Genomic DNA, 14,483 nt, shown 5'->3' with positions numbered 1-14,483 from the left:
TGAGCATCGTGCCAGTATAAATACTATAAAATTTCCAGCGGGTCTAGGGTGAGTTACACAAATGCTATCTTTTCTGGAAGGAAGGGGATATGACCCTTCCGTGTGCCCGTGTTAAAATGTGCACGTTTGTGCGTGTATACCCAGAGTGATAAACAACATAGAGCTACACCCTGAAAACATGACTGGTTATTTTATCTTTCTTTTATTCTTATCAAATCAGGTATCAATAAAAATCATTATCATTGCCCGATTTACCACAGGTTCTTCATTATAACAAATGCATACTATTATGTTACCAAATGAACCCATCACTGATATTTGGGTAAGTGGGGAAAATATACGAACAGCATAGGGAAGTTTATACTAGCATGCAAGGTATGAAAATGACAAAGAATCCCTTAAGAATAAAGTATTTGGATGAAGTTGCTAGATTCAACATGGGTTCATTTCTAGTGAATTGCACTAATCATCAAATATTATTGCGAAGGAAATGGAAAAAAATACTGTAAGCTTTGTATTTTCTGTTCTGTATCAACATGAAACACCAAATTGGGCATTAAAACATTGACTTTGTTAACCACCATTGACTGCTTAGAAATCATTAGGAGGCTTAATATTATGGCTGTACAGGGTACATTTTGTCCTTTCAAAAGAAAAATCCAAAGACTAAATTTGAAAAGGGGCTCCTGGTGAGTAAAAGCTTTCACTTTTCCATTTGCTTCGCTTGTATGTATTGGGTTGTTTTTTTCCTTTTAAAATCTCAGCCCACCCAATACCCTTTGGCAGCTGCTATCCCCAGTGGGGTCACTCTGATTTTCTAACCAGGGGACAGGCTATGTGAGAGCCCTTGCCGTCAGCGTTAACGCCAGCATGCCTTTATGGCTGGCCAGCGGGTTTGGCTGCCATGGGGAACAGAGGGGTCAGCACACACTCCTCAAAAGACCAAAGTCATTTTTGGCACTAAGAACCCATAACTAGAACCTTCAGTTGAAAAGACCATTTTCAAGCAATAAAGTGATTTTGGTACAAAAGTAAACCGACTCACCCCAGGTAAAGTTTTAATATTGTGCAGTGCATTCTGGGCCTCAAGTGCAGCTTTTCTTGTATAAAATGTTACGAAACAACAACCTACAGAGAGAAATGAAAAGGTTTTAGAAATTTCTGTGAATGCTTTGCTTTAGATATAATGGAGACTGTGGTGAACAAATAATCTACTTAAAAGGATGCACAATTTAAAAATAATAAAGCACATGAGAACAGTAATAACGACATCTCCAGCATTTACACAGCGCCTTTCATCCTAAATCACATTTATTAGCTTTACCCACATTGCAGATCAATTCGTAACTGTGCACCAACTACCTGGAATACAGCTATTCAGGAATGTGGGTGGGAGGTGGTGGCTGGGTGAGGTGTTAATGGGACTTAGAGCGTACGACTACTTAAAGAGAAGTTTTTTACCACAATAACAATTGCATAAACTTACATTAACTATAATTTTCTTAAAGCGTTTCTCTAGAACATCACACTTTTAAAACACTTGCTAAATTCAAAGGTTCAGACGACTGGATTGTAAGTTTCTTAAAAGCTGGGCTAGTAGCGCCTTATTCTTCATCTCCACCATGGTACATAATGGGAAGTTCTGCACACATGCCTACCCACTCCTTGTTTGCCACAAAATGAAAGGCAATATTGTAAAGCAAGTTTAGAAATTAAGTTACAATATGAATGGGCGTGTGCCCAAACAGAAGTCAGCAGACTCTGGCCTGTGTACCAAATATGGTGGTGTCATAATTCTGGATTCCTCCTTTCCAAGAGCTGATGGAAGCCAAGGCTGAAAGCCCCTTAAGGGCAGGTTGGCAGAGACTCTCAACCTCCTGCACCAAAGACAATGGACGTCCTGAGGGGTGGCTGTCCCCTTCTCCAACTTGTGAAGATACTGGTTGATAATCTGTTAATAAGCATTCAATTTCTCAGCACAATCAGGTTTAGAAAAAGGCAAGACACAAAAACTTCAGAAATTTGAAGGAAAAAGATGCTACCTGACTGTCTTTGGTAAATTGGGGATGAGGGACAAGGTGGAGCGAGGTGCTCACCAAGACTGGACTTTTCACCTCGACTTTAGGAAAGGCTCCTAATGCACAGAGCCAGCACGGGATGGGAGGAACACAGAAGGTACGTAACCCACAGCAGGGCAACAGGGAGACTCAAATGAACAGTGTCTAGGCACCGATGCTGCTTCTATTTAGGGGAATGACACAAAGAAGACAGAAGAGGACAGAAGAGAACAGAAGGACGGGGTTGTGGGGCAGGGAGCCGGCAGGGCAGACCATCAAAGATTTGGAATCCCACGCTGGCACTCTGATTTCTCAAAATAAAACTCATTCAATGGAGTCGGAGAAAATAAAGTACAAGGCCATCCTCCTGGTGTTCTTAAAGACATTTAGGATGCTCCCTCCTTGTCTGGAAAAAGACATTTTGAACCTGATGTCTTACGCTTGATTCAGCCAGTCTATCAAGCTTCAGTATGCAAAACCTTCACCTTTGGGATGGAGTAGAGTATGTGTCCCTGGTTTCTTGGCATATAAAACCACTGTGCATTCAAAGATGAGAGACCCTTCAAATGTTATCGTTTGAATGAATGATGGGGATAACAGACAATTATGAAGTCTCCTTAAAGAATCACAGACTGACCATATTTATATGCCCTTCACTTCAGCCACTTTGACTTCTTTAACCAGGGTTCATGTGCCCCTGCTGCTTGATGGTCCATCTTTTACTGAACTGATGAACTGAACTAGTTATTTTAGCTTTATTGGTATAATGCCAGCCCTGGAAAAGCTACAGGAATCGCTTCAAAGCAAGGAATACATTTAAGCAGGAAAAGTCCCAGTTTCCAGTAATCTACTATAATCATTTATGGAGAGAGAAAAATGCCAACCATGCTACATTGGGCTTAGCATAGAAAGAAAGTCAGGAGCCAGGTGCAGTGGTTCACACCTGTAATCCCAGTTGCTCTGGAGGCTGAGACAGCAGGATCACAAGTTCAAGGTTAGCCTCAACAACTTAGCAAGGCCCTAAGCAACTTAGTGAGACTCTGTCTCTAAATAAAATATATTAAAAGGGGTGGAGGCTGGCTGGGATGTGGCTCAGTGTGTAAGTGCCCCTGGGTTTAATCCCTGGTACCAAAACAAAAAGCAGGGAAAGCTTTCTGACAAACACTAAATTCTCCTTTCCTTCTCAGGCTTATAGGGTTAGCTTCCAGGCAAGGAAGCAATGGAGAGATTCTGAATTTCCACTTCACTTAATACAGCTTTGAAAAAGAGGCCGAATCTGAAACTTCAAGCAGGAAGCTTTTGGGGGTGTGATACTTAAAAAAAGATTTAGAGGTGGAACAGTCTGCTTGGCTGAAAAGAAGGAAATGAAGGAAGAGTGGGTTTGGGAGATGAAAAGAAAGGCTCAGAGTCAATGATGAGAAGTTCAGATTGGCCTTAAAAAAGTGGGGTGGGAAATGACTGGGGACTGAAAAGGAGCAACTAAGCATAAGGAGAAGGCGAAAGCAACAAGGAAGACCAGCTGCCCGCTGAGGGACTCTGCCCTGGTACGTGGGCCACCCAGCAGAGCCGGCAACACACAGTGGTCTAGTGGAGTAAAGGAAGCACTCCTGGCCTTGCACACCCAAACTAAATCCCTGTCACTTCCCCCTGTCTCACAGTCCCTGAGAACCTGGGGTCCAGATGCTGCATAAGAATTAAAATGCCACCCTTGGGGAGGGAGACATCTAATCATTCCTAGTCATTTACATCTTAGTATGAATTTGACTACTTCAAGAACAAGTTTCTCCTGGTGAACAGAAGGTAGGTTTTCTCCTTCAGAAGCAGTAGGCTGAAGCTGGTACGTGAGCAGTTTTGGGAAACTGCCTGAGAAGGGGAAAGGAATGAACGAAGGTGACTAATGCACAGAGGAGGACATGGGAAAACACCCGAGTCTCTAGCTCTTTCCAGTTCCACCCAAGGTCTGTCCTGCCCGCGTACCTGCTAGAGTGAAGTCAGGGACTGATCACTAGGGATCCTCTTCAAACTGTGCACAGCTCTGACTATGAATCCATTTAACAGATTCTTTAAGACCACATGAAGATGAGCTCCGCTCTTACCCTCACACCACAGGAGGATGTCCTAGAGGACATGGGTGGAGTCACTGCTGGCTCACTGGCCACTAACCTGCAGCTCAGCACCACAGGCATTAGGTTGGCAAGCAGCTTGAAGACTGTGTGTGTGGACCTGAAAACGGTGTCCCTCCTCCAGGTGCGCACCGCCCCTTTATGCAGAGGCTGTTCCTGTGCAATGAACAACCGGTACAGATGTGGGGGTGCGGGGACAGACCAAGACTGGAAATATCGCCCCAAGAGTCTCCTTTTGATTTCAGAATCTGGTTCCTGAACGACTTAGGGAACAGTGTGTTACTTTCATTACTTTTACATCAGTAAATAAAAACCATGTCTGCCTAAAATCTTCCATGTACCTCCAAGGATATATGGCCACAGTGTTTCATTTAGAATAAAAAAACAACAAAAAAAATTTTTTTAAACTCTGTTGGGCTAAAAATGGCTTATAACTTCATTTGGCACACATAATGATTCACTTAATTAGAAGAGTGTTTGGTTAAGTTATCTCAAAATTTGCAGAGTACACAGAGACCTCCAAATTTAATAAAAAGTCACCTTAGACGTGGCAGTGGAACTGGGGTACATTTTGAAAATGAAAGTGTATTTGAAAAGACTGTTGTTTCAATGAGCGTTCTTCCAGTTAACAGCCATAGTCTTTTTCATTGATCTATCGCTTAACATACTCACTTAAAATCGCAGATTCATTGACCTGCAGAGACGATCTCAACAAGACAGGAAGAAGTATCATCATTTGCCCCGACATGGTAATTATTATGGCAAAAGGTCAGGGAGCTAGGATAGATCCCAGCAAACCCAGGCAGACTCAATGAGCATGAAATTTTCTTTCTTGCCGGCCCAAACTGGAAGTACAGCTGTTAAGGGAACCACCTGTCTCTTAGGTTTCCCCCGCCAGCTGTAACCCAGGTCTGAAATGTACTGGATTTGTTTCCAGGTCAGCTGCAACACCAGATGGCTTAGCCCTCGGATTCGGGGAAGAGGCCTCCCTCCTCCTACAGTTCTGCTTGAAAATCAGCGTCAGGTGGGTGGCTAAATATCCACAAAACCCAGGTGCTCTTCAGTGGTCCCAACACGTACCAGAGGGCCCATTCCTGGATCTCCATTTCCCTGCTGTCCATGGAGTGCTGAGAGAGGCACTTGGGCTTCTCCCCCAAGCCCAAGGGAGCCTGGGAAGGGCAGAGGCTGCTGTGGCTTGACCAGCCTGGTGCTCCAGTGAGTCTCAACCCTCCCAGTTCTGCTCGACACTGGTAATTTCTGCGGCCTCACATTTGTCTGGTTTGCTCCTTTGACAATGTCTAATAAGCACTTACACTTTGCAATTTGTTTCACCCTCATCTACTCCTTCAGGAGTTTCCAGTGGCAGTGGCCAAGTTAGGAAAGACAAACGTGACATTCCACACCCAAGTTACTTTATGGCATCTCTGTTCCAACAGTTTCAATGATTCATTGTGTTCATAAATGCTTTGGAAGCTGGAGTGAAAAGGAAAAAAAAAATTGTGCCTCCTGTTGTCCATTATCAACTCCTCCCATTACACCTCACCAAGATTTTTTAAATTCTCAGGTGAAACAGATACGGTGGTAAAACTTGAGAGAGGATTCCAGAAACCCAGTTATCACAGTTTTGGGTCAGCTGAGATCCTAACATTTCCACTGCTGATGTCTCCCTCTGTTGATCACCAAAAAGATTCTCAGGATTCTGTACACCTTAAAGGGGTAATGCAGTAAGTCTTGCTGGCCATAATGCTCGCTGGGAATTAATTCTGCCATTTGACTCTGACACTTGAGCAGGGCCCCTAGGAAGGGAAGGAAAGACAGAATATGGAAGAAAGATCCTGGGGTACACTGCCTGTGAAGGTGGCCTGTGTGTGGGGGGGCTCACAAGAGCATCTCTGGGTGGTCAAGAAATAGGACACCAATGGGTCCTGGGGAAAGCAGGGAGCACAGAAAAGTTCCCAATTTCCACTTTCGCCCGCTCTGTCTACCTCCTAGAGTCTCATCAGCAGGACTCAGAGCCCTTTGCCACCCTGATTCCCAGAAATGGGTAAGTTTAGCAGCACAGTTGCACACACTCAGCTGGCACAGCCATCTGTAATCAGCGTTATAATTGTGAGGCATCAGCATACCATCATGCACGGAAGCTGAGTGGCAATTCCCAGAGCGGCCGAGCGCTGCCTACTCCAGATAGGGCAGTAGGTGTCTGACTGTGTCTCTTCACTAATAGTTCCTGCTGTCATAGAGGGTTCCCTCAGGTATTCTGCCAGCTTAATTGCTGGATAATCTGAGACATTGTTAGAGGTTTTGGCTGTTTCCAAAGATAAAGCCCCAAACAAGATCTACACACACACACACACACACACACACACACACACACACACACGTGTGCGCGCGCGTGCACGCACAGTATATTAAAATCATACAGAAAACACTCAAATTTACTGCAAGACTTTAATTTTAAGTGATCAAGTAGATTTATCTTCAAAGAAACCATCTGGATTATTACAAATCTTTTCAAGCCACAGCTGTTTCTCTTGAAAATCTTTACTTGGAAACTCTTGGTCGTAATACTCACGGTGGGGAGAAACTATTGCTTATGTAGGGGATAACCAGCTCACATCGTGGCTTGCTGTGATTTGAATGGCAATTTATTTACATTCTTAAGTGTGGAGGGCAGTGTAGACACAGCCCTAGAAAAAGACTACGGATCAGATGTTAAAGTGAGTTTTGCCCTTAAGAAAATGAACACCATACTGGTTGAAGAAACTTGCACTGAGGTTTCTAAACTATACCAAATTGTCTGGAAGGAAGAGAATCAAGATTTGATGTTCTAAAGATGCCATTTTTAAAAGGCAGTTTCCTTTAAGCCTTTGACTCTACAGATTGGACAATAAGGCAGTTTTTAATGGATGTGTTTGTTTTTAAAGAATCCGAGTATAAAGAAAGGAGGTTACTGACTTGGTTTTAAATTATCAAAATAATCACCTGTCATATGCAGAGCAGAAACCCCAGGTCAAGAGCTAACAGTACATGCTCTGAAGGGCAGAGCCAACCCCAGGCACAGGGGGCACGAACCACAGGACTTTACAGCCTCTGACCTGAGGCTAAATGGCCCTGAATAAAATCTTCTCTTACGTGACAAAATGGGCCTATTTGGAATGTTCTAGTTCCAAAAGTTAGTTCTTCTTTTGGGTCGTATTCTTTGGCAATATTTTCATAGGGAAAATTGCAAAGCATATTTTGAAATACAAACAACCATACAACTTGAGGACTGAGAAGAGAAGGTAAAAAAATGATGTTATACAATTCTGTGGCTAATGTGGTAAAATAAGGTGGTTTAGGGTGAATGGCATTGTGCACAAGAGCAGCTGTGTCCTCTACGTGAGCTCAGAGGGGCTCACCATGTCTTCAAGGACACTCAGCTTTTTAAAAGATACACAATCTACTTTGCTTTCTGAATCTAGGCAAGTAAGTGCAACGACCATTTGGTGACTGCACTGTGTACTTTTTTTTCTGCCAATTAAAGTAATAGTCTTGGTGGACAAACTCAGTTTGAGGTGTATGTGAGGGCTGGGGATGTGGCTCAGTGGGAGCATTTCCCTAGCTTGCATGAGGCCCTGGGTTCAATCCCCAGAACTGGGAAAAAAAGAAAAAAAAAAAAGGGGGTGTGGGGGGGAGACAGACATTTGAATCCAAGACACCAACAAAAAGTCAAAGTCATCATGTTGTGAACTAAAAATTCCTTTACAGGCTGCCTTTGAATTCTAAGGGGCTGACAGATCAAGGGATGAAGGCCCTGGAAGACTAAATTAGTGAACCCGCGATGGTTTTTTCCTTTCTGTGAATGAAACTCCCTTTAGCATTCACATTTGCAAGCAAATCAGGTGCCTGTTTTACACAAGTTGAATTGCAATTGGGATCTTGGCCTCTCCTCAAGTGAGGGCCGGGAAAGCCAGTTGAAGTCAAGAGAGGACATACTCCTCATGCTTGATTTTCCTTGTGATCTGTTTTCTCCCTCAATCCTAGCCACACATTGCGGAGAACTTAACATTTCTTAGAGTGCAAAGGTTGTTGATCTGAGTGCTACATTTTATGTTCAAGTGAATCTCTCTCACTACAAGTTCAACTATTAATCACTGATTCTGCCCCCGCTAAAACTCCTACTTCCAGTTTCCACTAAGTTAAAGGTTCAAAAAAAAGAAACCCATCAAAAATCCCCTGGATTAATTTTTTTAAAGAAAACTCAGCACTGACCTTAAGAAAAAGAAAGGGTCTTTGTTCAGTGATCTAGAAGGTGAGCACAACTTCAGTGTCCTGAGGTGAAAGACAAGGATTAAACCCAGTTCTCAGAAAGCACAAAGAAGCTTCAGTAGCTGTGTGTACACTGGAGAGTCACAGATGTATCCCGCTCCTCAATCGAAAGGCCACTGCCAAGACCTGGAGCTGCGGTTAGAACCACTCAGATGCTCTCTTCCTGACTCATGGCCTTGTGGTCCTGTGCCCTGGATGCTGACTCTCCTACCTTGCCTTTAACACGCTGCTTGCTTTTGCAGGCTCCAAGATACGACTTAGAAAGTGATGCTACAGGGGCTGGGGTGGTGGCTCAGTGGCAGAGCAACGTGTGAGGCACTGGGTTGGATCCTCAGCACTAGATAAAAATAAAACAGAGGCCCATGGACAACTAAAAGAATATATTTTTAAAAAAGGGATGCTACAATACTTTCACAAGCTGCGTTTAAAATTGAGTCCCCTTACCACTCAACACACATTTATGTATTCCTGCTTAAAATGTTACTGTGGCTCTTCTGTATCGGGATGGTGAACTATAATGACTGTGATCACACAGACTGAGAGACAGGCACGAGAAGCAGGGAGCAGTGTGACCAAGGCGACCCTCAACTAAGTAAAGGAACCACCTGCAGGAAGACGAGAGCACCTCTTTTGCACACCCTGTGCCTTTTATTACTCTCAACCCCCGCAAAATAAGAAAATGAGAGGACGGTAAGGTAGCATTACAGTCTCATGGCTTCCATGTCCTTTGTGTAGAATAACAGAATTTTACAAGGCAACTCCACCAGCCTGAGCCTCCACCCTCTCCCATTGCACAGACTGCCAGTCACACACAAGGGTCACAGTGAAGGCAAAAACCACTCTGATACATACTGGCCGGCCAGCCCCCTTCCAAACTGATACCCACCATGGGGAGACCACCCCTCAAGCCACCTGACAGGTTGCACCTCCCTCTGAAAGACCCCCAGAATTGTACCAGACTCCTTGCATGCCACCCAAATGTCTTTTCATAACCGACGTCTCTTGTTTTAAATGTCTCTCCAATAGTCATCTAAGACAAAAAAAAAAAAAAAAAGCAAAACACCTTTTTTTCCCTTTCTAAAAGTGCAACTTTCATAGTTAGAATAGCGGCTTCCCAGTACAAATGCCTCGTCCTGTGGAAATCAACTTAATGAAGCTGGATCCAATTAGCTTGGTTTTATAGAGTTTCAGATATAATCGACATGAGGATGTGAAAAGTCTCAACATCTGGTCACTACTCTGGAAGCAGAGAAAGAAGGCTGCCATTCTGCTTTCAGTGCTTTAATTATGTGGATGCCACCATTTGGATCGCTGAATGTCATCCCAAGAAAGTCCCCAGGGAAAGTCACCAACAGAGCAGGGCCTGCACTTGCTTCAGCTGGCTGGGTAGGGACTCTGCATTCCTCTACCAACCCCGTCACTCTGAAGCAGGATGCTCCTAGACGGTACAGCCGAGCCAACTTCAGCCAGGGCAGAACGCTGGCCTCGTCTTGCTCAGTGGCAGCCCCGGGACCCTCCCTCAGACCTGCCACCTGATGTGCTATGACCACACTCCTGTCAACAGGCCACAAGGTCCAGGCTACTGCGCTGGGGACGGCCCTAGAAGGAACCATCCTCTGTTCCTCCCATGCTCCTGTGAAGTCAGACACGCTCTCTACATCTTCTGCCAGAAAAATGGTGGCTTTCTTTTTCCCCTTGCTGTTGTTGTTTTGACTTACATTAAATCTACTGAATCGTCAAGGCTTTTGGGAAAGAATCTGAGGACTGATGCGTGTACTGCAACATGTCCTAACCAGTTGTTATGTAAATTGCAATTAATGGGTGACACAGATACAGAAAAGATATTAAGGGCAAAATTCAGGAATCTGCCTTTTCCCTTTCCTGGGTTCTCTGAAATAAACCACTCAGCTGAGACCACTTCATGGCTCTAACAGTAAAAATAGCTGAAGAATTTCAATAGCATCCTTTTCCCCTGATGGGACCTCACTACTCTTTCCTGAACTCCCCATCTCCCCCAAGCATGGGAGAGGTTAAGTTCATGGGTGAGGTGCCTGCTTGTCAAGGTGCCACAGGGGACAGCCTGAGGACAGAAAGCAGCCTCCTCTGTTTCAGAAAAATGCTGTTTGACCTTTGGAATGAAAGCTAATAAGCAAACAGAGGATTTGATTACATCTTCTATCCAGTGCAGTGAGGAGGACCATCTTTTTCTCTAAAGGTAAGAAAAGGAGTAGTAACTCAAGGGTGAACAGAACGGGCCAGCTAGGTCAATGGGGCAGCTCTTCCAAGGTCAGTGTGACTGGGCCAACTCATTGGCCAGTCAGTGCTCCTGGTATCTTCCTGGTGAGGCAGAGATGAGGAACTGTGGGGTGACCACATGCTCCTTGGGCATGGGCTGAGTGAGCTGGGGTTCCTTCACTCATGCCAAGCGGGGCATTGCAGGACAGAAGGTAGGTCTGTCTCAAAACCAATTTTAAAAGAGTATCTAAAATACTGAGGGACCTCATTACAAAGAAGTTTCTAATATAAGGTTATTTCATAGTATAGATTCTCTTGAGGCTAGAATGGTATTATAATTAGGAGTCTAGAGGCAAATGGAGCAGGTGAACACGTAACTATTTTCCTCTGATTCCCAATTTTAGCACATTGGGTTATTCAATGCTCCTGGCTAGGCCAATCTCTTAGGTACCAACTTCAGTGTCCTGCTTAGAGGATGTGCCAACCTTTATTCCTAGACTAAGAATACAGGCCCTCTATCGTTAGCCTAGGTAAATTACAGCTCAGCCTTGACCTCAGCACGCATCAGTATCAGAGGTATTCCAACTTGATTGATTGATGATAGGTACATCTGGACCCTCACAAGGGACATTTGCAATCCTGAATTGAACAAAGGTTATTTTTTCTGGAACTAGAATGAGGAAGTTGTTACCTCTGCTTCCTCATTCCAGTCTTTACAAAGTAAAGGGGAAAGGCAAACCCCTTGGCGATAGAAACCATAATGTTAGGCCAAAGTAAAGATCTGCACTTACTTTAGACTTTTTCTTATGACATGTGACCCTGGAGAGCTAATATTTATGCTGCTCATTATAACTGCCTCCGCCCCACTCCAAAAATAACTGAGCCACTTTTACGTATTGCCTGGAATCGTGGAAATCATATAAGAAATTCACTTTGGAGTGAAGTATAAATATGTCTGCAAGTTCTCAGGCAGGGCAGTTTCCACAGCGATACTGGATGTTTCTCCCTTACTTCATTCACTATCTTTACAGTGAGTCCATATTATCAGTCATCCTTTGCTGTGTCTCAGACGGACGGGGTGTTTCATAAATGACTGAACCTCTTAAAGCTGCCGGTCCTTATTTATAACATGGGGATAGTAATGGCAGCTGTATCATGCGTTTATTATATTTAAAAGATAATTTAGGAAAATGTGAAACATTTATATATATATGCCAGGAGCTGTTTCACATAAATATATAAATATATTTCACATAAATATACAAATATATATATTTTATATATATATAAAAGTGCTTAATCAGTGTTAGAGGTTTATTGTCCACTTTAAATTGACCATGTCTTGCTATAAAGCCTTGAGCTCAAACAGAACCTATGCAGGCAAGAACCTTCCAGGCAAGAAGAGACGGCTGCAGTGTTACTTCAGTTTTATAACAAATGAAACTGAGAAAGATAAAGGCAGCAGGGACAGGCCTGCCACACACCGAGCTCCCCCCACCCCCGGGTCCTGGGTAGCAGGGAGGGCAAAGGAGCCTCTTCTCTAAGCCAAGACCATGAGCCTTTTAATAGGGTTGGGAATTGATTTTGTTGTCTTGCTTTCTGAAGTAATTACTTACAACTAGCTAAGTTCAGCCATTCGCATGGCCTCTGAATACTTTGCACATCCATTTACATGGCCTCTAAACAGTCAATCAATTTTAATGGAATTGTTTTGATTGACTTTCCTGTTCAGGGTACAACAAAATTTCCCCCAATTGTGCACTCCCTGGTATGCCCCCAAGAGGCAAAACTTCCCTAAAACGGTTTATCTGAAATAAAACCTGTTGCTCTTTAGTGAGCACACTCAGGTTTCAGTACTCTAAAAAGACTCGAAGCAGATCTGTCACTTCCCTTTAATTCGGCAACAGAGGAAGAAAAACAGTAGCAACACTGGGCTGGGCTTGACACTATGGGGTCCTGGATGCCTAGGATCCAGAGGAAAAGGAGGAAGTGCCAGGAGCAGGGCTCCAGGGCAGGGACCACCAGGTATGTTAGGCGACCCCAGGACAAAGGGATTCCCAGCGGTTGGATTTCAACTTGAGAGCTCCCATCACACAAGCAGACACAGCAGAAGATCACTCACGGTCTGAGTGACGGCTGTCTTACTGTGGTGCCATGGTTACTTTACTCTCATGCTACCTAATGATCACTGCAGCTCCAGAGGGCAGTGGCCATATCCTAGACTTTCTGGGTCCCCTCCCTGGACACAGTACAGAAGCAGGCACTGAGGATACTAGCTAAGACTTAGAGACTGGTTCTCCCCGGGCCTTTGCCCATCTGCTCAACCTGCTGTTTTCTTTCATACTTGGTGTTCCATGAGCCTGCTAGTGGTCAGAGTCCATGAACACTTTGAAGCGTTTGAAAAACTCTCGTTTTTCGTTCTTGGAAGCGACTTGGATATGGTGTACCCATTTCTGACCTGAGATAGGTGTGGTTTAATGATTAGGTAAAATACATCCATATAATAACATCAAGTATACATGGTGCTGATCTCAGTCTCTACACACAGAAAACACCCACTAAGGGTAGGTTCTCTCCTTCCTTCCACTGTGTAATTTTAGGGGCACCACGAAGGCTTCCTCTCTGTGTAGGGTGATCACATTAATGCATCATCCACGTGAGGACACTTTTGAAAGTGGAGGGCATCATGTTAACAGCGACTCTGGGACAACGGATGGAAGTCGGCCCTGTGCCAAGGAAAGTTGACACCCACCCTCCTCTCGCCTCCTCTCCCAGTCGCTCCTCCCTCCTGTGACAGTCATACTTTTAGTGTGAAGCTTGTACTGCAATAAAATAAAAATTCCTCAGAAGAGACACCACTGTGATCTCTATTGCCAATGACTGACACTGCAGGGTGGCTACACCTCGGACAGGCTTTGATGAGAGTTTACAGCAAGAACAGGGGTGCTGGGGACAGCATCGTGAAGGAGGAAATCTGACCCCCCAAATGAGATGGCTGGGGGAAAGTGAGTCTCACCACGATTGTGCCCAAGGGCTGGTCCTGGTCTCAACATGGTCAGCTTCAAATGTTGGCCTGAAGAGGGCGGAGGTGGCAGCAACAACCACCCAGCTCCAGTCCCCACTCCCAGTAAAAGGAACAGAGGCGTCAAGGGGCGACATCTTGTCCATTCAACTCTCTGGAGACAGACAGAGCCTGGGCCTGAGTCCAGGCGGGTAGCCTTATTTTGGCTGAAGACTGCCCTACTTCCTCATTGTTCTAAATCCTGCACCAGCTAGACAGAAAGCATGGCTCTCCATTCTTCAGGAAATCAAATAAGTAGAACATTATGGATACAAGAAAAATAAAATACAGGGTCCTTGTACTTGATATGCCCAAAATTTAACTGCAGAGTTAACTGCTCATTCATTAGCAGGTAGAAAGGGGTTCATCTGCTCTGCCATGAAATCTCTCCCTAGAATACCTCAGAGGGAAAAGTGAAAAATGTCCCTGACTTTGGGATTTCAGAAAACTCCACACGCCACACGCTGATTAGCAGCCACTGGGTTTCATTCCAGGAAGAACTCGCCATCCATCAGCCTTCCATCCTACACACATACCCGAGTAGTATTTGATCTACAAACTTTCATTTTTCTCCATCATTGCCAATGACACTTATTCTTCTATTAAACCTTTAGAAAAAAGAGTAAAGAAATATCCCGCAGGCTGCCATCACTTCCTTAGATGACTGGATGAAGATGGATTTCCAGGTCTGTTAGCCCT

General features: G+C 44.3%; 1 protein-coding gene across 12 annotated transcripts in view; it reads right to left on the bottom strand.

Moving 5' to 3' along the window:
* Celf2 (CUGBP Elav-like family member 2) overlaps window positions 1-14,483 on the bottom strand; it is a 507,177-nt gene that overhangs the window by 113,951 nt on the left and 378,743 nt on the right. For all 12 annotated transcript variants that reach the window (XM_047520132.1, XM_047520129.1, XM_047520126.1 and 9 more), the window contains one exon: window positions 1,046-1,128. In XM_047520132.1, the coding sequence (XP_047376088.1) occupies window positions 1,046-1,128 (83 nt within the window). The remainder of the gene's footprint in view (window positions 1-1,045; window positions 1,129-14,483) is intronic.

The sequence above is a fragment of the Sciurus carolinensis genome, chromosome 12, assembly GCF_902686445.1.
Source record: "Sciurus carolinensis chromosome 12, mSciCar1.2, whole genome shotgun sequence".
Classification (NCBI taxonomy): domain Eukaryota; kingdom Metazoa; phylum Chordata; class Mammalia; order Rodentia; family Sciuridae; genus Sciurus; species Sciurus carolinensis.
This window is presented reverse-complemented; position numbering and strand designations above follow the sequence as displayed.